This window comes from Cavia porcellus, unplaced genomic scaffold (assembly GCF_034190915.1).
Source record: "Cavia porcellus strain 051 isolate PalLab524CR breed Dunkin Hartley unplaced genomic scaffold, mCavPor4.1 scaffold_2, whole genome shotgun sequence".
Classification (NCBI taxonomy): domain Eukaryota; kingdom Metazoa; phylum Chordata; class Mammalia; order Rodentia; family Caviidae; genus Cavia; species Cavia porcellus.
In genome coordinates, this window is record NW_026947485.1 from 50755675 (window position 1) to 50783645 (window position 27971).

The 27971-nt window shown below is 36.5% G+C and overlaps 1 protein-coding gene across 1 annotated transcript in view; it reads right to left on the reverse strand.

Annotated features, from left to right (window-relative positions):
• The window catches only part of Met (MET proto-oncogene, receptor tyrosine kinase), a 106277-nt gene that overhangs the window by 14536 nt on the left and 63770 nt on the right, over positions 1–27971 (reverse strand). Inside the window, exons 7-17 of the mRNA XM_003475137.4 lie at positions 26307–26406; positions 26060–26196; positions 25238–25399; positions 23960–24059; positions 20316–20534; positions 13369–13515; positions 11533–11689; positions 11201–11341; positions 7877–8107; positions 5953–6033; positions 2228–2409 (exon numbers count right to left, since the gene is read on the reverse strand). Coding sequence (XP_003475185.1) covers positions 2228–2409; positions 5953–6033; positions 7877–8107; positions 11201–11341; positions 11533–11689; positions 13369–13515; positions 20316–20534; positions 23960–24059; positions 25238–25399; positions 26060–26196; positions 26307–26406 — 1657 coding nt within the window. The remainder of the gene's footprint in view (positions 1–2227; positions 2410–5952; positions 6034–7876; positions 8108–11200; positions 11342–11532; positions 11690–13368; positions 13516–20315; positions 20535–23959; positions 24060–25237; positions 25400–26059; positions 26197–26306; positions 26407–27971) is intronic.

Consider the following 27971-nt stretch of genomic DNA (forward strand, 5'->3'; position numbering starts at 1 on the left):
AGTCAGAAGGCAGAGGGAACAGGAGAGGCAGGAGGGAGGGAAACTATAGTTTCCATAGGAAGAAAAGGTAAGGCAGGCTAAGCCGGTTTAGGACTGGCTACCTAGACTAATTTCTGCGAGCTCTAGGGAGTTGGGGGTAGGGTTCTCACTCACTGTCTTGTAGTTGGCTGTGGAATAATTAGGGCAGGTGCACAGTGGCTGGAGTGGTTGGTTCACCTATGAAATGTGCATTCTGAAGGCAAGTTGTTGAGCATCTCTAGGAATTAGCCCTGGGAGCAGCAGAATCTTCAGGGTTATCAGGCTCCAGATGTCAAAGCATTAGGAAAACACACACAGGAGGCTCAGAGAGAAGTGAATCACTCCAAACCACTCAGATGTAAGTGGTACATTTAGGATTTTTTCCTCTTGTGTTGGCCAGGAAGGCTATATTGTACTGAAATCCATTAATGAGAAGTCTTCCTATTGGGACTCCATTCCCGACCAGCTCATGGCTCCTGAAATTTTGGGCCACACAGAGAATGGGACAGCTCATTTCCTGTAAATGCCATCCACAAACTAGATGGACACATTTAATAAAGATGACATTGGGGCTGACAGCTCTGACTAGGGCCTGGCCATCAGCTAGAGGGTTCCTTTTCTTTAGCAGCTATTGCAGAAGACACAGTCAGAGGGGGCCCAGCCATGCGCTGCAGCTCTCCTAATGCACAGAGTGAGCTAGGAGGCCGACATGTTTGTTTTCAGCTTTTAAAGACATATCTGTGAAAGTGGTCATCATTAGTATGGACTCCTTGGTTTATAAAAGTTCAGAATACTATTCTCTGCTGGATAATAGAGCATCTCTGGTGCTTAACCCTGGGGGAACAATACTTTAGGATAGGCAGTGCATCTGAGCAGATTAACTCATCAGGGTAATGACGCGAGTTAAAGTGGGATCTGTCAGGGCAGTTTTACACTGTGCAAGGTAATGTACATTATCTGCGAAAATTCACTGTGAAGGAGTTGCTGTATCATTTTGGTAGAACACTATTTCTTTCTTTTCCTCATTTTCTTTTAAGAACCTCACTCCGTGTTTACAAAGGTGTTCTGATTAAGAGTAGCACTACTCTCCTGATTTTCAGAGACTTGGACTAAGGGAACCAAGAAGGAACGTGAAGCTGTGAATGAATTCAGTTGGGGATTCCTTTCCCTTCCACCTTGTTTGGCCTTGGCCTGGCCAACATTTGTTCACCCTTTAGGTCTTGGTATAAAAATGTCATAAAGTCCCACTCACAAGAGCTTACAGTTCTCTTTTGTAACCTTGAGCTCATTTATTCAACAAACATTTACTGAGAGCCTATGTGTTGAAAACTATTTTAGGCACTGGAGTTATAGAAATGAACAAAATACGCCAAGATGTCCAACCTCGTAAACTTGCATTCTAATGGCATGCATATACATATATACGTAAAGTACAACAAGGTAAAATTAATTAACCCAACAGTCAATATACTATCTTAACCTATAATTATGAATATTTTAATTTCTTTATTATACTAAATATTCAAAATGTATGATATACTTTACACAGATGATACATTTTAGTTTGAACTCATGACAGTTCACAAGTGGCTTTTTGTCACAGTACTGGACAGTGCAGGCCCAGTGTATCAGATGATGGTGAGTGTCATGAGGAAAATAAAACCAAGAATAGAACACAGACCAAAGGCATAACAATGGGGGTGGGTCAGTAGCAATTTTAAACAGATCAGGGAAGCCTCATTTTGAAGAAGACCTTAAGGAAAATTGCTAAAGGAATGAGATGTATGGCTCTCTGGAGGAAAAAGTGCTTCAGGCAGATGAAACTGCAAGTACAAAGGTCCTGAGGTAGGAGAGCAGGTGACAAGTAAAGGAAAAGTAAGTCATTCATTTGTAATTAACTCTTCAGTGTCTCTTGGAGATAAAACTGTGTGGCTGTGGTTTGCTTTGTGTCACTAGCCCTACTTTCTGGCACATAGTAAGCAAAGATGACTGACCAGCTGGGATGGTCCGGCAAGGCTGCTTGCTGAGCAAGTAAGAATTATCATGCCAGGATGCCCTCCCAGGTATCACATCATCCCACCCAGACAAAAGACTCTGAGGTACACTTGAATGATGCCACTTTTTACATAAATGTCTTTGGCTAATAGCTTTGCAAAAGACACAATGCAGGCATATACTGAGTGCACGGCTGGCTCAGGAATATACTTACGTGAGTCTCATTTCGAATGAAGTTGCGAAGGTCTCCATGCTTCATGTATGGTAGGACTACTAGCGGGGACCCTTCACTCCGCAGGCAGATGCCCAAGAGCGAGAGAACATTGGAATGGCTGAAATCTTTCATGATAATTCCTTCGGTCAGAAACTGGGAAACTTCTCCTATGTCAGTGATTCCTGAGAAATCAGGGGAAGGGAGGGGGCACACACACACATATTAACTTCATTGTGGAACAGTGACTGCTTTGTCAAATTTGCAAAAGAAGAGTAATGAAATGTAAAACTACAGATCTCAACTCCAGGATGCTTTTTCTCCAGTATTACACAGCTGGTGCCCTAGGAGTGGAAAGGTGTGAGCACTTCTCACCCACTGTGAGGGGCACAGATGAAACTCCTGCAGCTACAGGCAGGTTGGCAATAGACAAGCCTAATGGATTTATTTAATCAAAGTTTTTCTTATTAGTACACGCATGCAGCACATACTGATTACACTGATCTTGGAAGCTGGTACAAGTAACATATACCACTTCTTTTTTGTTCCCTTCTCCTCCACCTCTCACTTGCCTTCCCATTCCCAAAAGCTCTATTTCTATTTTTTCTTTCAATTCTTTTATTCATTCCCTTTTCCTCATCTCCCTCCCATTTCCTCCATCTCTCATCTCCATTCCCACTTGAAAAAATACCTTTCTATTATCTATCTTTTACTTTGATCTTCATTTACATGGAGTTCTCATTTATGAGAAACCATGTGATATTTAAGTTTGTGTGTCGGACGTATTTTGCTTCATATTTTGGTCTCAAGGTGCCATCTATTTACCTATGAATGCCTCAAGTTTATCCTTAATGATAAACTTGATTGAAGCAGTACTTGACTGTGTCTAAATACAACATTGTTTTTGTAATTCATTCATGTGTTGATGGGTACACAGGCTGTTTCTAAGATTTAGTGTGCATGTATCACTGTAATAGGATATCTTTAACTATTTTGGGAAGACTGGGTCAAAAAAATAATAAAAGTTTTATAAGACACAGAAGCCTTCAGAAACAGAGATCTAAGCATGCAGGGAAATAGTGCTTTCATGCTTGGATGTGATGGAGAATAGTCAGGTGCATAGAAATGTGATCTAATGCTAACAGACTGAGAGGGAAACCCAGCAGGCCCATGTGTTGTGATTCTTCTTGGCCTTTTGGTGCAACATCCCTTGCTCCTGGATATGGGACAGGACCCCTTCTCCAGTAAGGGTCTTATGAGCTACAAGCAGACGAAGTGGCTCAGAGAATTTCTTAATGGCCAGCTGCAAAACAAAGACGGAGGACAGTGAGAGTAGTATTCTAGATGTTATGGCTGGCTTTGGAAGAAAGTGGCTATAGTGTTTACACCATACCTGCTTAGGGAAGAGGAATTTAGTGAGGGAGGAAGGAGAGAAAGAGTGGAAGGCAGGAAAGGGTCAGAAAGTGCTTTTTTTTCTGAGGCCCCTCCACTGTCCCTTAGAGTTCAGAGTACTCAGTGTGCCCAAGCAGCATAGTTAAGGCATTGTTTTCTAGGCCCCAACAATGTCACCTGGTGCCTTCAAGTTACCACATGCATTTCTCTTGTTAGGTAAAGTCCAGGGACCTGTTCCTCGAATAGACTCTTAGTCTGTCTCATATAGAAATTCCATGGTAACTGTCAAGACACAGCCTGGCAAATTTTCTATAATGGGTCAGATAGTAAACATTTTTTGGTTTTGAGACTACATGGTCTTTAGGAAAATGTTTAACTCTGCTACAGAACTATGAAAGAAGCTATATGCAGGCAGACAATAAGTGGTTGTGTCTCAATCAATTTGACAAAAATAGGTGGTGGGACATAGTTAACTGATTCATGGGCTAAGAGAATTTGAAGATCAATTATCATATGGTACTTAAGTAGGCAGTACATTCTAATCATTTCCAGAGAGACACAAAGAGGGGTTGATACTAGTTAGCATTAGTGAAGAGTTAATACTGATTTATTAATTTTACTAGACTCTGCACTGAAGTTAACAACATTGATTTATTAATTTTACTGGAATCTAATATTAATAGAATCAGTACTTTATATCTCAAAAACTAAAACTAAAAATTCCACTTGATCCTCTCCTAGGTGTCGCCCTGAAAGAGTTAAAAGGCATCATATTACACGCATACTCATTTTTATAGCAGCATGACTCACAATAGCTAAATATTTAAAAGAAAAAAAATGTTTTTTAGGGGGGTCGAATTCAGGTGCTTATGCCATTGAGCTAAATCCCCAGACCTAAAATTTAATTAATTTATTTTTGGTACAGGGGATTGAACTCATAACCTTGAACTTGGCAGGCAGGTGCTTCTGCCACTCAGATAAATCCCTGGCCCTAAAATTTAATTAATTAATTTATTTATTTTTGGTACTGGATATTGAACTCCCAACCTTGAGCTTGGCAGGAAAGTGCTTATGCCACTGAGCTAAATCTTGGCAATCGCTAAATCTTGAAAGTGACCCATATACCCATCAACTGATGACTGGGATACAGAAAATGTTGTATACACACAAATAGAATATTACTCAGCCATAAAGAAAGATGGATTTGAGTTACTGGTAGGAAAATGGATGCACTTTTAGACCATCAGGCTAAGAAGATTAATCAGACACAAAGCCTACTGCATGGCTTCTCTTACATGAGAAACTCAAAGTATAAATAATTGAAAGAACAAAGTAAATGATGATAGGAAACTTGGAGGCAGATTTTATGGAGATAGGAGAAGGATCTGGGGATGGGGAAATTACAGGGAAGACAGCAAAGGGGAAGCAAAAGGAATAAAGTAAGATATGTGTACCAATTCCCACAATGAATGTATTTATTATATATCACAAATACATACTAAAAAAGAAAAAGTTACTTATGAGAGTAGAAAAAAATGAAGCCTGGGAGCACTGTCAACAAAGTGGACAAGTTGGAGCCAGGAACATCTTAGTATGTAGCACGCTGAGTTGTATAATAGTAATTTATGGCTATAATTATGGTTTTGGGTCATTAATAAAGATTTAGTTTATGTGTGGAAACATTTTTTGTTTCATACAGTATGGATTTTATCTTAAAAGTTTATAAATAATAGCTAAAATTTTAAGAAATGTTCTAGAAGTAAAACAGGGCAAGTTTTACTTCTTTAGAAAGTTCAATTATACAGATCAACTCATTCCCCAAACATGTGACTAAATGAGGTATTACCAGACTTACAATATTTCAGTTTTCTGCCAGCATATTTCTCTCCTGTTTGTTTTATTTCATTTTTTATCATTTTAATGGAAGTTGTGGTTAGACAATAATTATAGTAGTGCCTAAGGGTAAAATGAGTCATTACTATTGTATGTGCCAACATGCTTCCAATAGTTTCCATAAGTGTCATTGGTAAAACAAATATTATAAGCTCAACATAGTTAAATGATACTTAGTTCATCCAAGAACCTCATTTCTTCTACGCCTTTACTAATGAGGGCCCTGACGTGTACCTTCAAAGGGAACAAGTTCATAAGAATCTACCCCAATAAGACTTTCTCTAGATCAAAAGAATTTCATATTTAGATCCATAATTTCAACAGTAGCTAAATTTTTTCCACAAGGAACAGTGTAAATCAACATTTTATTATAAGATTTTCATACATTTGCAAACTACAAAATTATCCTCCACTGCTCCGTAATCTAATAGTAAGCAACTTACTATTCAAGGATTTCACAGCACAGTGGATTTTCTTGCCATCACTGTCCAACAAAGTCCCATGATAGACACAACCAAAATGTCCTATGTGAAAGAGAAAACTGGGTTAGAATTGTGTAATATTTAATTATTCAGTAGTTGTTTACTAAGGCTTTCATGATCTCCATAGGGCAAAGAGTACACTGTTTGGATACTGTAATGATACCACTGTATATAGGGTATGTATGTTTTGTACGTTTGTAAATGTGATAAATATATGATTGTATATGGTAAAAACCATAGCTGACATTATTGCTATTAAAAGTTAATATAATAAAATATTCAATGATAGCAGAACCACTGAAACAAGGCATAATACTCTGCATAAAAGAAATTTATTATTTTAAAGGATTAAATATTACTAAAAAATGAAAATAGTTTTGTCCACACAAAGAAATATAATAAAATAAGCTTCCTATATTCCAGTAAATGAAAATGAAATAATAATGTTATCCTTCATAATTAGAGTAGCATTATAGAATAAGGATTTCCCCCATTAGTCACCAGTTAATATGTAAACCAGGTTGGCAGAAACTGAAAGGCAGTTGCCCCAATGAAGCAAATTCACTCTGACTCACTGCACACATTTCCTTCTAGGTTTAACCACATCATTTTCCCAATGGTAGCCTTTCATCCAGGGCAGTAATTTTTCCCTGAGGTGCCAAAAGCCTGATAGCTGTGTAAGTCACTCATTAATTAATTCATCTATTCAGCCCAGATGTCCCGAGCGCCTAGTCCTTGAGTGTCAAACATTAGGCTGCCCTCTTGTAACACAAGGAGGAATAAAGTCTGTTTTCCTGGAGAAAAACGTAAAAGCGAATAGCAGCTAATATTTACAGCCTGTTGATGATTATTTCTTCAACAGAGAAAGAATTGACATTTCAGCACCTTCCATAATTAAAAAAAAACCTCTTATTTTACAATGGGTAGAAATAGAACCCAGTTATGAGGTTACATATTCTAAAATTGGTGCAATTACTGGGATTAAAGGCTGATAATGGAACCATTTATTACTGTGATGTAAGCCACGGAAACATGTCTGTGGACAATGACCTGCTTTTGGGGTAGGGGGTAGCATGCTCAGGATTAAACTCTGGCGTTGATACAGGATGTATGGATGCCACCACAGGAAAATGAGACACCTTGTGTTCATGGAAGGCAAATAGTCCCATCAGTTTCTCTTGCATTATAGTGGCAGACACCCATACAACCTCTTGTAGGACATAGAGTGTAAAACAGATCATAGGTCATTCAGTATTAAAGTAAAAGCAGCTTAGGAAAAAAAAAAAAAAGATTGCAGTTCACTTCCTGGCTTCTGGTTGCTTTCCTTTCCTGCTAAATATTTCTTCAGATACTGTTTATACTAGCTGTTACTGCAGCTCTGGCTAGCTTATTACAAATATTCATTCCTCTTTGTATAAAGAAATTGGAGTGTGTTGTGGAGATGATATATGTTGCTTGAGATTGTGGGAATGCTATAAATTTCCTGTCTTCTGATGCTGTCCAGTTGTGTATAAGCTGCTATAAACCAGTGCTTCATGTTTTCAAGGTAAAGGAAGGCTGGCGGCAGATACAACTGAAAATATTGGAACTTAAAGGAATGCTTTTTAAAAGGAAATCAATGGCATGGTTCAAGAAACTACAGTTGCTACTATGAGAAAGATGAGAAAGAAATTTGGGAAGTTATCCAGTTGCCTCCCTGCACAGACACAAGTCCCCTGGATCTGATCTGCAGGCTGCATTTTTGCAGACCAGGAATCAAGTATACTCATTATCACTTCTCTGTCACTTGCTCTCACCATTGTCTAAATTCCTAATCTGCAAAGGCAGAAGATAAAATGCTTACTGGAAAACCGTATTTAACACAAAGCTGAGTGGAAATACTTACCTCTTCCTATGACTTCATTGAAATGCACTATCAGGCTGCTGGGCCCAATCACTACATGCTGGACTGCTTGCACCAGCTCTGGATTTAGAGCACTGAGGTCAATGTGGACTGTATTTTGTAGTAATGGACTGGATATATCAGAGTCTCCACTATTTAGGATGGGGGACAAGTCCGTCAGAGGATACTGCACTTGTCTGCATGATCCATTCTGAGATGAGTTAGGAAACTGATCTGCAACATAAAGCAAAATTACAAGAACACAATAGTGAAACCTCACTTAATGAAGACTGCAAAAAGGCAGCAAACTAAATTATTAGTGAGGTCACAATTTTAAAATTAAAGAAGTGGTGCTTATAACAGATAAGGCTAGGGATTGCCTTTGATAAAAATGGTATAGTAAGTCGGGAAAAATACTGGCTTATTTTATAAAACATTTATGATTTTCCTTTATGTAGACTGTTAACTCTGAAAGTTATGTGCCCTCATTTGATGTACCATCAAAGAAAGGCATTTTTCTTTTGATTAATAGCAAAAAATCATATTGAAGTTCATTTTTGAATGTTGTATCTTTAGGAAGCAGTGAGTTGATCTCAAAAAGTTCAGTTTAAATGTAAGAATATGAAAAGTTTCTTTTAGGAGATGTGTTTACTAACAAAAGTAATAACAAAAATTATGGAAATCTATATGACTTCCCAACCAAGGAAAAATACATATTGGAACACACACACACACACACACACACACACACACACACACACACAATTATATACAGACCGAGTACTGTTTTCTGAAATGCTTGGAATCAGAAGTACTGCATTTCAGATTTCTTGATAGCTGTAAGGAATTTACTGGTTGAGCATCCCTGATCTGAAATGTTCAAAAAGTCAAAACTTTTTCAGCATGGTGCCATTGGTCATAAAGTTTTATAGTTTAGAACATTTGGGATTTTAGGTTTTCAGGTCATGGATGCTCAATCCATATACATGTAATTATATATATGTAATTAGAAATGCATAATGGTGATATCTTCAGAACTGAAAGGTTTTCACAGTAGTGATAAATTCGCCACCTTATGGTCATGGCAGTAGAGTTATCGTCATTCAGAGTAGGCAGCTTGGACCTGGGTTTGTGTGCCATCCCACTGCCTAGTTGAGGGCACTTGCACAGGAGGTCCTTGTAAGGTGATCTTTACAACAAAAACTCTGGAGTGCTTCAGGCAAGATGCTGTTTTGGGAGAAGAAGCGATTTTCTATTTCAAGGCTAGGGAACTATGTTGCTGAGATGCTGCTTTGCCTAATGCCCCAGAATACGTATCTATCAAAGAGGAGCATCATAATTGGGCAGTGACTGAAGAGAAACCAGGCAGGGCACTGAAGCACAGTGTATCACATGAAAGGCTGTGAGTGTGTGTGTGTGTGTGTGTGTGTGTGTGTGTGTGTGTGTGTGTGCCTATTGGCACCAACAGATGATATTCTCTGTATGCAAATAAGAAAATCTGATTTTGGGACACGAAAGTTGATGGCATCTTGACTATTTCTAATCCCATCTAAGCATCTGTAGTATTTTCCGTGGCTCATATTTGATTAATAACAAATACTTGGCCAGAGAAATGAGTTTCAAAAGTGGTTCCACAAAAGTTTGTGGGGCACCTACAGCCTTGGTAATAACTAGTTGGAAATAAGACAGATGCAGCATTAAAAGAAGGATGTAGAAGTTAGCGGACCATCTGAAATGCTGGGCTGGTAAAGGAAGGAGGAAGCGTACTTAGATGCTGGCTCCTCAGATCTCAAGGAGTTTGGCTCTCCAAGCTTTCCTCAGGGGATTGGAAATGCAAATAAGCTTCTTGAAACTCCTACCTTCACCTTCACTTTCTAAACTTATGCTTCTGGAGGTAAGAGTTATAGATTCTTAGGGCTGCAGGGACCTCGGGAAATCTCTAGTGAGATAAGGACAAAAGTCCTCTGGCAGGGAAATTCTACTGACCCTTTAGCTAAGTTCCAATATGTGTAGAAACCAATTTAGACCACCAATGTGTGACCTTGATGGAACACCACAGAGAATTCTGGGTCTTCTAATGACTCTTGGGCTATTCTCAATAATGACAGAGGAAGGCTCTATAGCTGTGTGGTTGCCAGCTGTGCATTCTCCTCTGTCTTCTCTATGGAAGGTCCTCTTTTGCCAGTTTTTACCTTTCCATGTTTCCAAGAAAGGTTCACAGTGGACATGGGAAAGAAGCTCCTTGTCTTAGCAATGATGACAGAGGTTTGCTGAGTAAGGAGTTTGGAAGATTATAAAAGCTTTTTTTCTTAAGGTATTGTGAATTCTAATTATCTCAGGTTAGTTATCAAATATGAATATAAAATAGTAACTAGATCTAAATTTCAAAACACACTAGGATTTGATTTGTCCATACTGCTAAAGAATAATTTCTAAAGGTGAGAAGTCATGTGGACAAAGATAATATTTATAACATATATCTCTATAGTGATAACACAAACTTCAAAAAATTTAGAGGCAGCAAGTGGTAAGAAAGTTAACACGTTAAGCATGATTGTTCTTGTACTTGTTTGGATGAGCACCTTTTAACTTTCCAGTATCTGCAACTGTCTGTGACTCACTTTATTTGTCCAGTGGTAAATATTAAACCAGGGAAATGCTGGCACTTGACTCATGTCCTGTAACTTCTAAAGATAATGGTGTTGGTACAATACAGACACTTTGCTTTGACCAGGAGATTTTTAAATTAAACAATGTGAAATGCTGTGGCCATCCTGACCATTATTAGGCCTAATGTTTTGCAAAGCAGATGATGTTGATTTCTCCTTGTTTGATAGCATAATTGAAGGTTATTCTTGGCTAAGACTCAAAATGTGTTCAATTCCTAGAGTGTAATAGGTAAAAGACCGTGCTCATTGAGAATGCTTCAAAAGGTTACTAATAGTATAATTCAAAATGTTTGGGATTCAATAAATGTAGTAGTTACAACTTATATTTAAACAAAAATATGGTTTATAACTTAACTCTTGGAGTTGTAAAGAGTTCATAATTTCTCAGCATCATGCTCTGGTGATACACAAATTACTACTGCTCAAATTATTTTAAAATTAGTTTTTTTGTGAGATGAGAGCTCATAGGTTCTAAAGTTAGAAAATATACATCGTTTAGAAGTAAGAGCCATGTAATTCTGTGTCAGGTTCACACCTCTTTGGCAGAGGTTAAGTGCTTGTTTTTATTTTTATAAAAATATAAAGGCAAAAAGTAAAACAACAACGTCACAACCCACAGAGTTAAATGTATAGTTATTTCTAGAACAATAAAGTATACCTTCTGGAAAAGTAGCTCGGTAGTCTACAGATTCATTTGAAACCATTTCTGTAGTTGGACTTACACTTCGGGCACTTACAAGCCTATCCAAATGAGGAGTGTGCACTCTTGCATCATAGCGAACTAAGTCACTGCCCAGATCTTAAAATAGAGAAAGAAAGAGCTTGTTAAAGTCTTGGGTATCATGGTTCCCATTAGAGTTTGACCTAGTGTTAAGAACTCACGGGTTTTATGGTTTACATATAAGATGGCACACAAGATCTATGACAAAGTTAAATTGTAATGGTTATTCTTAGGAGAATTTCTTAAAACAAATAACGTGAAAAATATACCTTTAATTTGCTTTCTCTTTTTCAGCCACAGGAAAAGCCCAAGTAATACTAAAAGTATTACTGATACCGAGACAACGCTAACAATCAATCCCGTGAAATTCTGATCTGGTTGAACTATTACTTTTCCAAGGAGAGTTGAAGAGACTTCTTGCTTCCACTGAAAAGTGATAAAGAAGGGTTAGTCTGATCATGATTGATATAAAATATTCTATCCAAGGTGAATCCCATTTTTCTGGGTGTCAAATCCCACCTGGCTGTTATCATCATGAAAGTGGCATCCCTGTGTTCAGAGAAATAAAGGATTCTTCAGTTCTGCTTCCATGATCAAATACTTAGAGAATACTGATTCCCAAAATACTTCTATAATATTTATTGGCTTGTATTTGTAAGTAGGTGTTAGAGATAAAAAAGATCTTGAGAACTGATGTATATTAAGTAAGATGCACATAAATAATTACAGCATAATATGAAATGCAGCATATCAGCATACATAAATAGCAAGAAATCAATTCTGTCTCATTAAAGAATGGAGTGGATGGCAGAGAAGACACTGTGAGAGACAAATAATTGTAGTTATAATGGGACAATAAAACCTGAGAATATTTTTATTCGTCTTGATATATAGAAGACATCTTTGAGGCCTCTTCTTGCTCTCTTTTAGCATTTTTTGACTTTTAGGCTTTATGATGACTCTGAAATTCCATCTCTGAGCTCATGATTCAGTCTTCGATTTTCTAATATTTTTCATGTTTTAATTTCACAAATTTTATTCTCTATAGCTTTTAAGAATATTTCAGGAATCCTTTGAATACCATTTATTCTTAGATAAGCAAATTGTGGGACACATATAATGAAGTATTATCCAGTCACAAAAAGGAACACAGGAATAACACATGTCCATACACGGATAAACCTTGAAAACGTGTGCTCAGTGAATCAGACATACAAGGACAACTATGGCATGACTCCACCTACAGGAAATATCTAGAACAGGCAAATTCATACAGATAGAAAGTAGCTTATAGATTACTGGGGGCTGATGGAGAGAGTGGGGATTGTGGAGTGACTGCTTAATGGGTCCCGAGCTTCTGTTTGGGGTGATGAATGGACAGTGGGATTAGACAGCGGATGATTACACTGAAGGCAATACATGCTACTGAACTGTACACTTACAATGGTTAAAATGAAAAATTTCACATTGTATATATTTTAACACAATTTAAAGAAGTTAGTGACGTAATACAGCAAACCCACTGAAATGTACTTTAAATGGGCAAACTGTATGACAGGTGAGTTACACTGTAGTAAAGCTATTAAAAATAATGAAAAAAATCATTCTGGTTCTACATTATCTGACTGAGCTGTCTCCATGGAAAAAGTTACTGTGAACTCTTTAATCCACACTTTACTCTGTCCAGCACATACATCTTTCATTCATGGGGTCCATGCATTTGTGGTCATGTAGTGGGTGGTGGTACACTGGCTCTGGGCTCCTGAGATGTGAGAGATGGGGAAAAAGATACTCTTACACCTGATCTTATATTTTCTGAGAATTACAGTAAAGTTTGGCTATACAACATGATGGAGAGCCAGTGTGGGCAGAAAGGACTTTTGAGACCTACCCTCCAAAGCCTGGGGCAGGAGCCAGTGTGGGGGAAAAAACCAAAAAAACAACAAAAAAAAACCTGTTTCTAGAATAACAACTAGGAATTGAGGTTGAGTTGATGAGCCACAGCCAACACATAAATGAGCTTTAATGATTTATTTTAAGCCTACAAGTGACATAATTACACTGGCATCCTTATTTACATCATGAGAGGAATGCAGGAATCCCACCTCTATATTTAGCTCGCTGTTCAGTTTCAGCAGGTCATTGGGGACCGTGCATAAAACAGCTTCATCATGTGGCTCTACACTCTCACAGCTCTTATTTCCAACTTTTAACACGTCACCTTTAACTGCTTCAGGGTCAATATCATTTCCCTAGAAGGAAAAAAAAAAAAAAAAGAGGTTGTTAACACTTCGCAGATTTGCAGGAATGCTCATGATTGTGAGGAGTATAAATACACTGCACGCACAGGCCATGTTATTGTTTGCCAAGGCCTATGATTTCATGGTGCTCATTTTCATGGGAATTGGGATGGCTGAAGGGAAGCATGAGCACTTTAGGACACTAATTAGGATTTACAGGGCTGAGCTTTTTCGTCAAACTGAATTTTAGAGAAGAATAAAGAAAATCTTGTTTTTTACCTTACATTGAATAATGTCTTAGTCATAACCATCTTACTACTGCATTCAGTGGGAACTGGTGTTTGGCAAAAGGGAAGCAATTTAGACTTTCAGTTGTTGCACGGCCTTACACTGACTAATGAACTTGGATTTGCTTTTAGAATCACACTGAGAGCTTCAAAAACACTCATGCTTAGGTCCCAGATTGCCAGAGATCTGATATAATTTCTCTATGCCAAATACTCCTCTTCTGTTTGAGTTGAGCAGTTTTTCTCATCCTTCTTGCACACTTAAGTCCTATACCTGAAAGAACTTTGTCTCAAAGAAATTCCCATAAGATATTCCATGTTCTTCAACATGGAATGTATAATTATATTACCATATATCAAATAACTATATAGTTACAGAAGATTTTTTTTTTAGTACTGGTGAATGAACCCAGAACCTTCCACACTGAGCTACATTCTAGGCCTTTCTAAAAATTTACTATATATATATATACATATATATATATGTATATATATATTTTTTTTAATTGGTGCCTGTTATCAAACTCACAACTTGCAAGGCAGGCGCTTATGCCACTGAGCTAAATCCTCAGCCCAAGATTTTAAAAATTTACTCAATCTGACATATTTAGTTAACTGACTTTATCAGGAATTTAAAAAAACATCAGCATTTGTTGAAGAAACAAATCATTAGCCTTGAGAAAAAAGTATAAATGTGTAATTTCCCGTATCTACTCTTAACAAGCATAGTTATTTATTGAATAAGCCATTACTTTGAGGAGAGATCTATCAAAACCTGTAATTATATTCTTTATGAACAAAGAATGACTAGTAATAGCTACAGGCCCGATCCTTTATTTTATACAATCTTTAATACTGCTTTCACATATAATATCTCAAATGAAACTCAAAAGATTTGAAGGTCAGATATTATTATAGGAAAAGGAGCTGAAAGAAGATGCTTCTTATAGCATGAGGACTTTGAGAAAAGATGACCACAAAAAAACAGTATCCTGATGAGATTTCTCTATTCCTGAAGCAGTCTGCACAATCCATCGATCCAGGCCAGCCACACAGGGCAATTCAACATAGAAGCACATAAATCTAATAGGTCACTTTGGGGCTTCAAATGACAACTTGTTGGTTAGATCTGAGGAGGATGAGGGATCTTACCAACATATTGGAGGGAATTCAGAGAATGACAGAGAAAAGAGATTAAAGAGTAGGAGGATTTGATTTATGAGGGAGGGACTGAATATGTCCTGCTTGCTAAGATAGTAACTACAGTTGGGGGAAGGGATGTACATACTGCATTTACATTTTCAATACTCGTTTTTTACGTTTAGGGTTTTCTCTAGGATGTTACATAAAAGGAAACAAAAGAAAATCATACAGTTGAACAACTGCACCCCTTTTCACACTCTCCCACCAAGAAATATATAATGAGCAGTGTTGCATATAAGAAATTACTCTCAGCTTTGTATATTTAATAGTTTTAAAAGCTGAAAAGCGTAGGTGTCACAGAAGTGATCTTAGTGCCTACATGAGGAGAGCTAATTTCTACCTGTAGGCCAGTATAGTCATTTAAAGTAAACAGCTACATAAAGCTAAGAAAAATGTATACCTTCAGAACTTTTGTTACTTTTATCATTATTATTAACTATCATTAAATAGAACATATTTATGAAATCAGTTCAATTCTGTAGACTTTTAAATAAAGCAACATAAGAAGAAGCAGATTTCTGATATTTAAGCCCTTACACATGCAGAACAAATTAGAATTATAATTATCTCATTTTATTCTGCAAAGATATCAGCCTCTCCAGGTAGGTATCCTGACTGTTCCGGCTTTATATATGAAGCACAGAGATATGAGAAAGACTAGGTCACTGAAGCAAATCAAATTCTATTTGATGCAGAATGAACTGACCACCTACTGTGTGTTGTAATCAGGGTTAGTCACCAAGGATAAAGATGAACCAGAGTCTCCCTTCTTTCTGTAATGTTAAAATGGGCACATTTCGGGGCAGGGGATTTAGCTCAGCGGCATAAGTACCTGCCTTGCAAGCAGGCGATCGTGAGTTCGATCCCCGGTACCGATAAAAAGGAAAAAAGACAAAAAAAAAAAAAAAAAAAAAGACACATTTCTAAAATCTACACTAGTGATTCCTACTATGTCATGTTAGGATGTACTGGTTCGTGTCTTCTCTAAATCTGGCCACACATGATATAATGTTTCTACTCAGCATCCAGGCCTGGGGATGCTGCACAGGCTACGAAAGGGGTGTAAGTGGAAGCACAGTGTTTGAAAAATGGCATTGTAATAAAAGGGATCTGCATGTGTTTATACTCAGGTGGCTGCAAGGCAAACTGCAGAGAGTGGGTGAAAGCAGTAGGTGCAGATTAGTAGCAGGACCCATCAGGCAGGTTCAGAGCAGGGAGGTTAACAGTGGAGAATCAGCGAGTTGTTGGTGGAGGTGACATTTGTATTTCACCAAAAGGATGTGAGTCCCTCAGGTTAGAAGCCAGGCCAAACAACTGTCACCAAAAGCTTCAAATTTGAGTTTCACAACATGTCAACAGGCAACTGAGGGCAAATTCCCTGGATGTTTGAGAAAAGCAGGGCAAACCAAATTAAGCTGATTTCTTCACTGGCTACTAGGCCTTCACCATTTACTTACTTGGAAGAACCTTTCCATTGCTGTCAATGTGCCCTGGAATATAATTTTTTACAGAATTCCCACTAATGTTTGCAGCACAGGGAAATAATGTTTGAGGGTAAGGTATGCATCTGTTAAATGAGAATAAATCTTGATGCTAGGTCAAATGACTTTGGAGAAAAGAATCCTTCTCTTCCATCTTGTCTGGAGTGAGAACTGGCTATGTGGTAGCCGTGATCGGGATTGGGTCTATGGATCCAGGTAAAGTGGTTGGAGGAGGGGAAAAGATAACTATTGGCTGCCTCTGGCCAGCAGGTGGGTTGGGTTGGCTCAGGATGATGCTCCCTTTTAGATCTTTTTGAAGCCTGTCATTGATGCCTGATCTTCACCTGAGTTTTCAACATCTGTTCTAGTGTGTATCACACCTGAGTTCCTGATCTGTTTTAGTTCATCTTCCTGCCTCCTTTTCTTGTTGAACTGAGTTCTCCAGACTTAAATTTTGAAGCATATCTATTTCCAAATATTCCTATATGCTCCAGAATAAGATGAACTCTCAGAGAAGTGTCAGACAGCCAGAACTTTCTATAAAATATATTCATGCACAAATGTCAGATAATAATTACAGAAAGTATCAGATTTCTTTAAACTAAATAAAATTTTTGATCATTTTAGAAAGCTTAGTGCTACTTCACTTAAAGAACTGTATTAATATGTGCATACCATTGCTTTTCTTAATAGGAAAAGCTTTTCTATTATGGAAGCTATTTTAATACATATTAAATGAAAGTTAATATGAGAAGCACTGTAATTTTAGTGGAATTTGGCCTCAAGTAGCTTAAAGAAAGACCTAGTTCTTCTGTTTGCTCCCTAGATAACCCTGACACAAGGCATGTTTTTGTTAATCTGCCTATAAATGCAGATAATCTTTACAGACCTCCCAATCTCATAGGTCCATGTAAGAGAAGAGTGAAATAATGTATGTCAAAGTACTCCATGAACTGTAAAATTCCTCATAACTGTTGGCAGTTGTTGATAGGAACATCACATCCTACTTTGTATTTCCAAAGAGATGTCTACCTCTGAGGCCCGCTGTCTACAGCTGGGTCTGGTGGACTTGAAGCCATGACCATAACTACCTCCTACATCTGCAGGGTTTCTGATTCATGCTGAGAAGTGACTGATCTTGCCCCAAACTTGGCTGGCTCTTTCACTCATGGTGTAGTCACTGAGCCTCCTGTTCATTAGCTAATGCTCACAACTGGGGCTGGAGAGTATTGCCATCCCTTCTTGGCTAAGGGATCTTTTTGGATGTGGCATTCAGAGTAGACAATAAAGCTCACTCTAAACACATGATGTTTTAACAGCTCTTTCAATGAGAGGCAAATGTACTTCACTCTCATGGTCTGAATGATAACTGAACAAGTATCACTTTGATCAAAACACTTTTAATAAAAATATTTTACTGCTCATCCAGAAGAGGCCTTTTCTTTTCTCTTTTGATGTTTTATTTTCCCTAGTTTCTTCTTTAAGAGAGGCAGAGGTTTCAATGTGATCTCTTTTAGAAAATGATAGAGAATTACATTTCTGTCACAACAGCCAAAGTGTGGTGACTTCCACCTACAACCTCTGCACACTGGGAAGCTGAGGCAAGAAAATTACCAGTTAGAGCACAGGCTGGACAATTTACCAAGACCCTGTCTCAAAAGATTGGGGATGTAGTTCATGTGGGACTAGAGTTCAATCCCTAGAACTTTAAAAAAAAAAAAAATGTCGCAAAAATACTATCATGTGTCTTAGATTTCCTCTTATTCTTAAGGAAAGTGGAGCATGGGCATATGCTATCACCCTAAAACAAGTGCCCTAAACTGTCCCTTCCCCCAGAAATTACTGCTCTGTGTTATGTCAGGTGCTATATACTTGTTAGAGAAAAAGTCTTTGTACTATCACGAAAAGGAAGGTTTTTGTGCATGTCTCCAGAAACTCCTTGGGCCATGATGGAATAACAATAATAGGATGAGGATGATGTCAAATCACATTTTTCTTGGTTCAAATACTTTGTAGCGTGTTGAATAATGGGTATTTAATTTATATAAAAAAGGAACTTTTCTGTATCCTGTGTAGAAGGATATATAAAAGAATCATTTATCTCCAATGTGTCCACCATAGATATAGGAACACAAAATGGAATTTCTATGGGCATAAAACTATTTGCACATAAATCTTTGTTTTCAACAAGAAAAACCAATGGAATCTTTCAAATGGCAAACACAGTAATTGTTGAAAGCAAAGGTCACACTAGATTAATTTTATTGAAAAAAAGTGATAAAAGCCCTTTCTGCTTTTCTAAAACTAATTAAAGAAGTGGATGAAAGAACCTTGCTGTGGTAAACATGCTGCTCACTGAAGCAGGCTTCCGTTTAATTTCATGCTGGGTTTGCTTAATTATTGCACGAAACGAAACTGTGAGGTTAGTAAACTTGTATGAGTGTGAATGTATGCTGGGGTGAGCTGTGGATGGTATCTTGTTGATAAAGCAGGAAAATTTCAGTAGAAACATATTACTTAGATGAAAATGGCCCGTGACAACCTCTATTACATCAAAATAAAGACTAGCCTATTGCTTTGTGTTTGTATTTGCACTCACAGGACCTTTCAAGAAAAAAATTCTGAATGTTTAAAACAACATGTTGAAGGATAAATATTTTGCTCTTTTGAGTGGATGGGTTATGGATAACTAACATCTTGATAATTTTGATGTTCTATTATCTTTTGAAGTAAACATTACTCGTGCTACGTAAGAGAGCTATGTTCTAGTCTGTTCTGTCACTATTTTGCCACTTGTCAAACTATTTAATCTCTCTTGGCCTTGTGGCTCTCCATTTGCAACAGGCTGCTTAGAAAAACAATGAACTATTACTGTAATAGGTGGGGCTTTTTTAGATGTGACTGAATCTATAGTGTGTGATGCCTGGGCCAGGGTGTGTGATTTAAATCAGTCCACGGATTGGTTTGGCACTGCTCTAATCCTGACAGCCGACACAGAATATAAAAGGGGCAGAAGGAAGCTGCTAAGATTCCTTGCTAGGGGGCGGGGATTTAGCTCATTGGCATAAGCCCCTGCCTTGCAACTGGGCAGTCTTGAGTTGCTCCTGAATTGTACCAAAACCAAAAAACAAAAAACAAGATCCTTTGCTTGCTTTGCTACCTCTTGCCCACTCTGGCTGTTTCTTTTCTGAGATGCCTGTCTGCCACAAGTTACCCTGCCTTGAAGCCAGCTGACTATGAACAGAAACCTCTACAAACTGGAAGCCAAATAACTTTTCATGCCTTAACTTTGGGTATTATGTATTTTGTCTCATCAGAGAAGTAATTATGCAAATTACTTTCAATTAAACTATATTTAGAGGCTAATATATTCCCATGGTGTTGGAAATCCAGTTCCATTTATAAATCAGTTTAGAAATGACCACACACAGATATAAAACTCCAAATATGATAAAGAAGTAAAAGAATTACAACTGATGCAATTGCTTTTATGGCCCTTATCTTTTACCTTGTAATGAGCACATCTAGGTGAAGTCTTCATGGGAACTGTGTAACATCATCGGGATAAAGGACTGCAGGAAGTCATTTAACAGATTTGTATCCTGCATTTATTACTTTTAAATATATACACAGAAAAGTACTTTCAAATGCTTCATTAAAAACCAATCCACAATTAAATTTACCTTTTATTCTTAAACCAAAAAAGATTTGTTTTTTAGACCTTACATATTGCTGATGGGGCATAAGAGAAAATGGCATGTACACTGATTCTATTCAAATAGTTATGAGCTCAATAAAGTTCATGATGATTATTTAAGAGACCATTTTAAGCAATTCTTACCTTAATTTCCAGCACATTTGCATTGCCCATTGAGATCATCACTGGCTTTTCAAAATGCTTGAAGATGGGATTATGTACATAAATGAGATCAAAGTATTTGGAAAGAATCCCATCCAACATGAAAAAGGCTTTGGTCTTCAGGGGGAGTTGCAGGTTCAGCTGTTGCAGTGAAGGCGTGGTACAGCAGATTATCTCTAAATTAGAGCGATGTTGGCATGCCTATAGGAAGACAATTATCCACTGTCAACAGGATGTAGCCTGACAACACCCATAGCAACTTCCATAGTTTACAATCTTAATCAACTGAAAACACAGAATTGTTAAAAAAAATTCTGCATTTCACTTTCTAATGTTGAAGAAACCATTTCTGGAAACACGAGAGATGCAACATTTTCCAAACAACCCAGTCTTCAAAATACTGCAGGGCTTCATTTGCCCACAGCATGCTCTGTTGCTCTATCTGCAGGTTGTCTGTACTCTTTTATTATTTTATTTTCCTTAAGGCAGAAGAGTCACCTGGAGGGACTGCCTCCTGAGTTTGTGAAGCAGTTATGGCTGAGTTGGAGCTACATTTTGTGGGGTTTAGACGTCCTTGGTTCAGATCCTAGCTTTAACTGAAGCTCTGAGAACCGAGGCAAAGCTCTTACTCAGTTTCCTCATTTAGAAATTAAGATTAAAATTTTATCCATAATGCAGGATACTGCCTAGTAAAGTGATTTCTATACTGCCAAGCTCCATACGGTTACCACTGTCATGAACTATGTAGTCAGAGAATCTTATTATTGTGCTTTAAGATTTTTTTTTTTTTGTCTTTTTCCTTTTTATCGGTACCGGGGATCGAACTCACGACTGCCTGTTTGCAAGGCAGGCACTTAATGCCGCTGAGCTAAATCCCCAGCCCCGTGCTTTAAGATTTTAATTTATCAGGTTCTGTGCAAAATGCTTCACAAAGTTGGTCTTCTGATAATCCTACAGGTAGATGCTATGAATATCCTATTTAGAGATGAAGAAATTAAAGCTTTTCAGATGTATTTCCTTAGACTCAGGCCACACATTTCTGAGAGGAAGAATAGAGGGTCCATATGTGCTGGGTCATTAACATCAGTACTCACATTGTCTTCACTTCAGTGATCTATCTTGTGCTCATTATATCATCTATACCTGTAAATCTTTTCCTGTTTCTCTATTCTACAAAGATACTGCTATTGTTATTTCATGCCCTTTCATCTTTCATTTCAAATATTCTCCTTTGAAATTCTGATTTATGGAATTTTGGAAAATGTGGTTTCCTCTTGATTATACTCAGGCTAAAACTAGCAACACAAAGTGATAAGTTTAAGGTTAAATGGCTGCTTTCCCCCAAGGAAAAGATAAACAAGCAACAACATCCCTTAGATTTCCTTTTCTTTAACAAGTTTAGTTGGAGATAAAACAATTACTTATGCCCACAATAGAAAAAGCCAAAGGATATACATAAAAAGCACAACAGAATTTGGTGTTTGATATTTTTTTAAAAGTAACTTAAAAATTATTCTACATTTCAATGTGTCATGTTGTAAGCAGATAAAACTGATAGGCAAAATGTGAACAAAATTTATTATTTAGTTATATACCAAGTTAATATTATACTGCTAAGAGCTATTTTTTTTTCAGTGCTTGGGATCTACTCCAAGTCTTGTGCATCTTATGACAAGTGCTACCATGGAGCTATATCCTTAGCCCTATTCCAATCCTCTTGAAAAATGGAAACAAACAATTTTACTATCTGTTATCAATACTTATTTATAAAATACCAACTTTGAAGCTCTACAATAAGCTGTGGGCATCTGGGTTAAAATGTACATGAACAAATTAATACACATTTTGTTGTTATTTTTAATTAAAAATTCAATTTTAATTAAAAATATTTAAGTTTACTAAATGAAAGTTATTGAGGCTAAATTTATATGTCTAAATCAGATCTGATCATGTGTTTTTATTTGTTAAATAACAAATGGGTTCGATTTTTCATGGTCATCCTCAAATTTTGAAAGTGTCAGGGAATATAGAACACATACTTTTTATGAGTTTCCACAAACAACAGTAAAGTAGTAAATAGTCAAATACAGCCACTGAATTTTCATTCCCATCCAACTCTCCTGTGTATTTCTATTGTACTAACATGTCTGTGGCTAAAAACAATAGAAGTTTACATTTCTAGGTATGTAAATAGATTGAGATTTTTATCTTCTGCCATTGTTTGATTCTTTTTGGAAACATGCATCTCTCATGTCTGACACCTAGAAACATTTTTAAAAAGTATTTGATTATAAATACATGAATGAAGCTGAGTTTTTCTTTCTGTCATCTTAATTTTGGCAAGGGAGAAGAAAGCAAAGGTAGACACCATTTTAATAATGTAGACTTGATATTAATTAGATAATCTAACAATTTCTTGGATTACTACTTTAAAAAGGCACATGCCAACACCTAAGGAGCTACTGTTATTCTGATATGGCTAATGAAAAATTGCTGTGCTTGCTTGTGGAGAACTGACATCTCCTAAATTAATAGCAGTGGTATTTTAACTTTGTTTGTGGCCATGTGTGGGGATTGGCTTCAAAGCCCTTTAGTTCATGCGGTAACTCCCTGGAGTACAATCCCTTAGGAATATGATAAAAATCTAATAATACTTTTTAGAGGTGATGCAATGTGGCTGATTGAGAAGGTCAAGAAAAATCTCATTTGAGATGACCTTATTGTTTGGTGATTTAGTTTGACATTTTTAGCCTCAGATTGGTTTTTGTAATTAAAGAACACCGTGGCTTTAGTCTTCAAGAAATACTGGATGGGGAATCTCAAAGAAAGTGCTGTAATTCAATCAGTCACCTACCTGATCACGACCATGTTTGAGCTAGAGCACTCAAAACTTTCATTCTATGTTGAGTGAACAAGTCCAACTAGATTATATAGCATCTTATAATAGACATTAGCAAAAGGTATGCAATCTTTGGAAGTAACTTCAACTTCTTAAGTCTTAGACAAAAATTACCATTTTAATGTGACCTGTTGAAATTGTTAGAGCATAAAACGGATTAATTGTTTTAAAGGAGGCATTCAGTCAAAGTCAAAAAGACCTTGCAAATAGAATCAGGATATGACAAACAACCACCACACTCCAGGAGTCATAGTCTAGTGATGTTTCTTAGTACTTGATAATATGCTAAGCAAAGGACAAGACTGGTAAAAAAATAGGGAGGAGCATAAGCAAACACTGACTAGCTGCTGCCTAGAAAAACAAGACTGCTGCTCCAAAACCTAGATAATCCTAAACCTTACATAAGAGTTATCTTAGAATGCAAGACTCCATATTCTATGTGGAATCATAAAGATCCATGGGAGAATGTTGTGATTTCTATGCATACAGGCTGTCTTTAAAGTTGGTAATCTTAATCTGTGTCTAAACTTTGTATGCTTGCATTTATGTCAGCCCAAGATGCTCCACAATCTTTGTTGTTGAGTTAAAATATGATTTGACTTCTGCTGCAAAGAAGGTAAATAGCAAATATCAAAGGCAAAATCAAAATGTCCCATGTGCCCTGAAAGCCAGGTAGCAGAGACAGAGATGCAGAGCTCTGAGTAGAATTGTCTCTCAAAGGACTCACCACTGTGTAGTTCTTTCCCGCTTCATGCACATTTATTACGAGTCTTGGGACGCTGACTGAATTCAGGTTTTTTCCAATACCCGTTATTGTGCTCCCACCACTGGCACAATAAAATAGAAAAAAAGTAATACTGAGAGGTTCTTCCCACCAAGTATTTTTTGGGGGGTAATTTTTATTTTAAAGAGAATAAAACCAAGCAAAATAAAACAATGTAAGAAATACAGAACTTCAAAACCGGTAATAGGAAATCCACAATGGTTACCATGTCTTTTGTTGTCTTCAAAATAGCTGCCCCTAACTTTAGACATAGTAAAAATCAAACAAAACAGAACAGAACTAATAAAAAAAAGCAATGAATGCAATAAAGGACTTCAAAACAAGGTAAGAGTAAATCCAAAATGGTTACCATAACACACTTGTTAGCTTTGAAATAGTTGCTTTGACATTGGATATAATAAAATCAAACAAGACAAAACAGAATAAAACCCCTCCCAACAAAACAATGAAAATGATACAGGACTTCAAAACAAGAAACTAGGGAATTAACAATGGGTACCACCTTCAGAAGGAGATCCAACAAATATTTTGAGAGAGTTTCAATTTTGACACACATGCAATGATTATATGAAGCACCGTCAAAGTCCAACGGAAGATGAGGGGCAATTCTTCAATGGAAACAATGCATTTAACTTGGAAATATTTTTAAACATTTGTATTCTATAAGCTAAAGAAAATTTTACTCACTAAATATATAACAGAAATATTTCTTTGGCCTAAAATAAAGAAAATAATATACGTTAACTATTGTTGCTAGGCTAATAGAACTAATGGAAACAGGGTAGACTGAATTGGCTCCAGTGAGATACTGATTCAGAGGGAGTTGGGGATAGGAAAAAGTTACACGGAAAGTAGGCTGAACAAAAACACTGAAGAATGGGAGAAAAAAGGTGTTTCTACTTTGGGGTATTGTGGCTGCTATAGAATTAACATGTCCATAAACACAAGTGCATGTATGTTATAGTGCCACAAGGAACTACTTTACTGCAAGCCATTTAAAATATAATTTAATTTGAAATGCTTGTTGGCATGATTTATCAGTAATAAGGACAGACTGTATCCAGAATCTGAATGTGACTTTTTCCACTGAACTGGGAAGAAAGTCTTCAAAAGCAATGCAACAGCACCCAAGTCAGGAATAAAAATGCATTTCTTGCTATTCTACAGTCAATTCATCCTTATGTCCACTATTTTGTATACTTATCAGAAACTCTTACTTACCTAATAAAAGACTTGGTCGGGTGAATTTCATAGACAATGGGGTCATCCTGGTAATGGAAGCTGCCAGTCTCTCGGTTGGCTAAGTCAATTTTCAGCTTAATAGGAAACTCAGCTGAAATGGTCTGGGCTGGTGTGTAACATTCAAGAATACTACTTGATACACTGAACAAAAAATAAAAAAATGGATCTTAGCTTTTCAAGGTACTCATCATTTAGAATTATGCCCATAAATCAAAGGATATAACTCAATGGTGCCTAACTGAGAATTTCCTGAGGTGGCCGAGAAAAAAACCCTTTCTAGTGTAGGCTGTTTACATTTGACTTGATCCCGAACTATGTTGTTGAAAGGCCATCCCTAACTTCAAAACATCTGGCACTTTAAGCAATCTTTAAAGTACTGTTGGTCCTTGAGTAAACTGATCTGTTTCAACTCAAAGAAGCAGAAACATAACCTCCTTCCAAGTCTAATCTCTCTTTCTGCCCCCCCCATGTGACTTCTAATTTTAAATCTTGATGGAAATGTTCATTTTAACTTATTGTCAATTACCAGAAACTCAAGTTCATCATTTTAAGGGGATATTGAGAAATAATGCAGGTAAATGGAAAAACAAAACTTAAAAGTGAGATTAATAAATAAAAAAGAAAAGGTAGCAAATTCAGCAGAAGGAGATGGTTGGATTTGTGAGTCTTAGCAGCAGAATAGTAAACAATAAATAAACATCTTGATTTTTTTCACTTTAGAAAGAACAAACTTGGCTTGATTTCTTATGTGTAAGTATTAATACAACTTGGCAGATACAATAAAAAATCAATTTACAACACCTTTTTAAAGTGCATGTTTTTCCACCAATTGAAATGTGTCTAGAATTTCCACTATTCAGGTATTTTCCAGTTAAAGTAAGTAAAGTGCCACCAGCCTTAGGACCATAATTTGGAGAAATACTTGTTATTACAGGATCCTGAATAGGAGAAAAAAATAAAACAACATAACTTGTTAACTGTATAACTAAAAAATTTAAATAAAAACTAAATATCTTAGTTCATGAGAAAAAGGAAGGCTTAGACTTACTACATAGGAAAAGGTGCTATGTGCTGTTCCACGATTGTTTGAAACAAGTATGGACATATTGAAATGCTCATTCACTGAAGGACCAACTGTGCATTTCAACCTGGAAAAAAGCAGTTTCATAGATTACAAAACCATATGTATTCTCTGGCGTGTTTTTTTTTTTTTTTAATGAGGGGATGTTAACTTCAGATTGTGAGCTGTTCTGAATAGCAAACAGTTTTGTGGTAAGAATTAAGGCTGAAAATTATATAATTCTACTTCTGCACTATTATGCTAATCCTTATACTGGCTGTAGTATAGCATATATACAGAAAACATAGGAAAAAGACTTCATCAATGCAGACTTCACCAATTAAAAAGTACATGGTTAAAAAAAGTGCATAATAATCTAAGTCTATAAAATTGTACAAATAAGATTTGGTGTATTTAAAATAAAGTAATAATATCTTAATAACCAGTAAGAATGGCCAAATTTCCCTTATCAAAATATATCAACAAGTTCATTTCTATTTTTCTACTTGTTACACATTTAAATTGCTTAAAGAATAATGAAATTAAAAGATAATGAAATTGTCAGGTGAAGAAATACAAATGGCAAATAAATATATGAAAAATGTTCAGCTCTGGTCATTAGAGAAATACAAATTAAAACAATGCTGAGATTCTATCACACTCCAGAAAGAATGGCCAGGATCAAAAATCAACCAATGACAAATGCTGGAGGGGCTGTGGGGGAAAAGGAAACTTCTTCACTGTTGGTGGGAGTGTAAAATGTTGCAATAACTGTGGAAATCACTGTAGAGTTTCCTCAAAAAGCTAGGAATAGAGGTCCCATTCAACCCAGATACCCTACTTCTGGGTATTTTTCAGAAGAATTGAAAACATCATACTACAGTGTTATATGAGCACTCATGATTATAGCTGCACAATTTATAATAGCCAAATCTTGGAAACATCCCAAATGCCATCACCCAAGGGATGGATAAAAAAGATATGGTATTTTTATACAATGGAGTACTACTCAGCTACAAAGAGGGATCACATTAAGGCTTTTATACATAAATGGATGAGACTTGAGACCATACTCATACATGAAATAAATCAGACTCACATGTGCAAATACCATATTGTTTCTCTACTGTAAGAAACTGAAAGAGTAAATAAAATCCAAAATCTACAATAGATATTGTGAAAGGGTAAGAAATTGCCCAAAGGGGAAAAATAACTGGGACAGGGCAAAGGAGAAAAGAAAGGAAAAGGAAAAAAAATGTGAATTTGTGTACACGCATGTAAGATAGCTAAGATGATTGTACTAATAATTCTATTAGTTCTTGAAAAAGAACAGTTAATACTCTTATGATTTGATCATTTTTTCATGTCTATATTTGGTAATTTAAGCAACTCCTTTGAAGATAATATGCAATACGACAACCATTGTTAAATTTGTATCATCTTGTTTTGAAAGCCTCTATTGTTATTGTTTTGGGGTTTTCGTTGTTCTTGTAGTTGTTTGTCTCTTTTGTTTTTCTTTTCTGTGTTTTTTCTCTTTAAAATAAAAAAAGAATAATGAAATTGTGATGGGCTTTGCATAGAATAATTTTTAAATCAATAATCTTAAATTTTGAAAAAGTATAACTTGTTATACTAAGTTTTTAGAGAAGACAA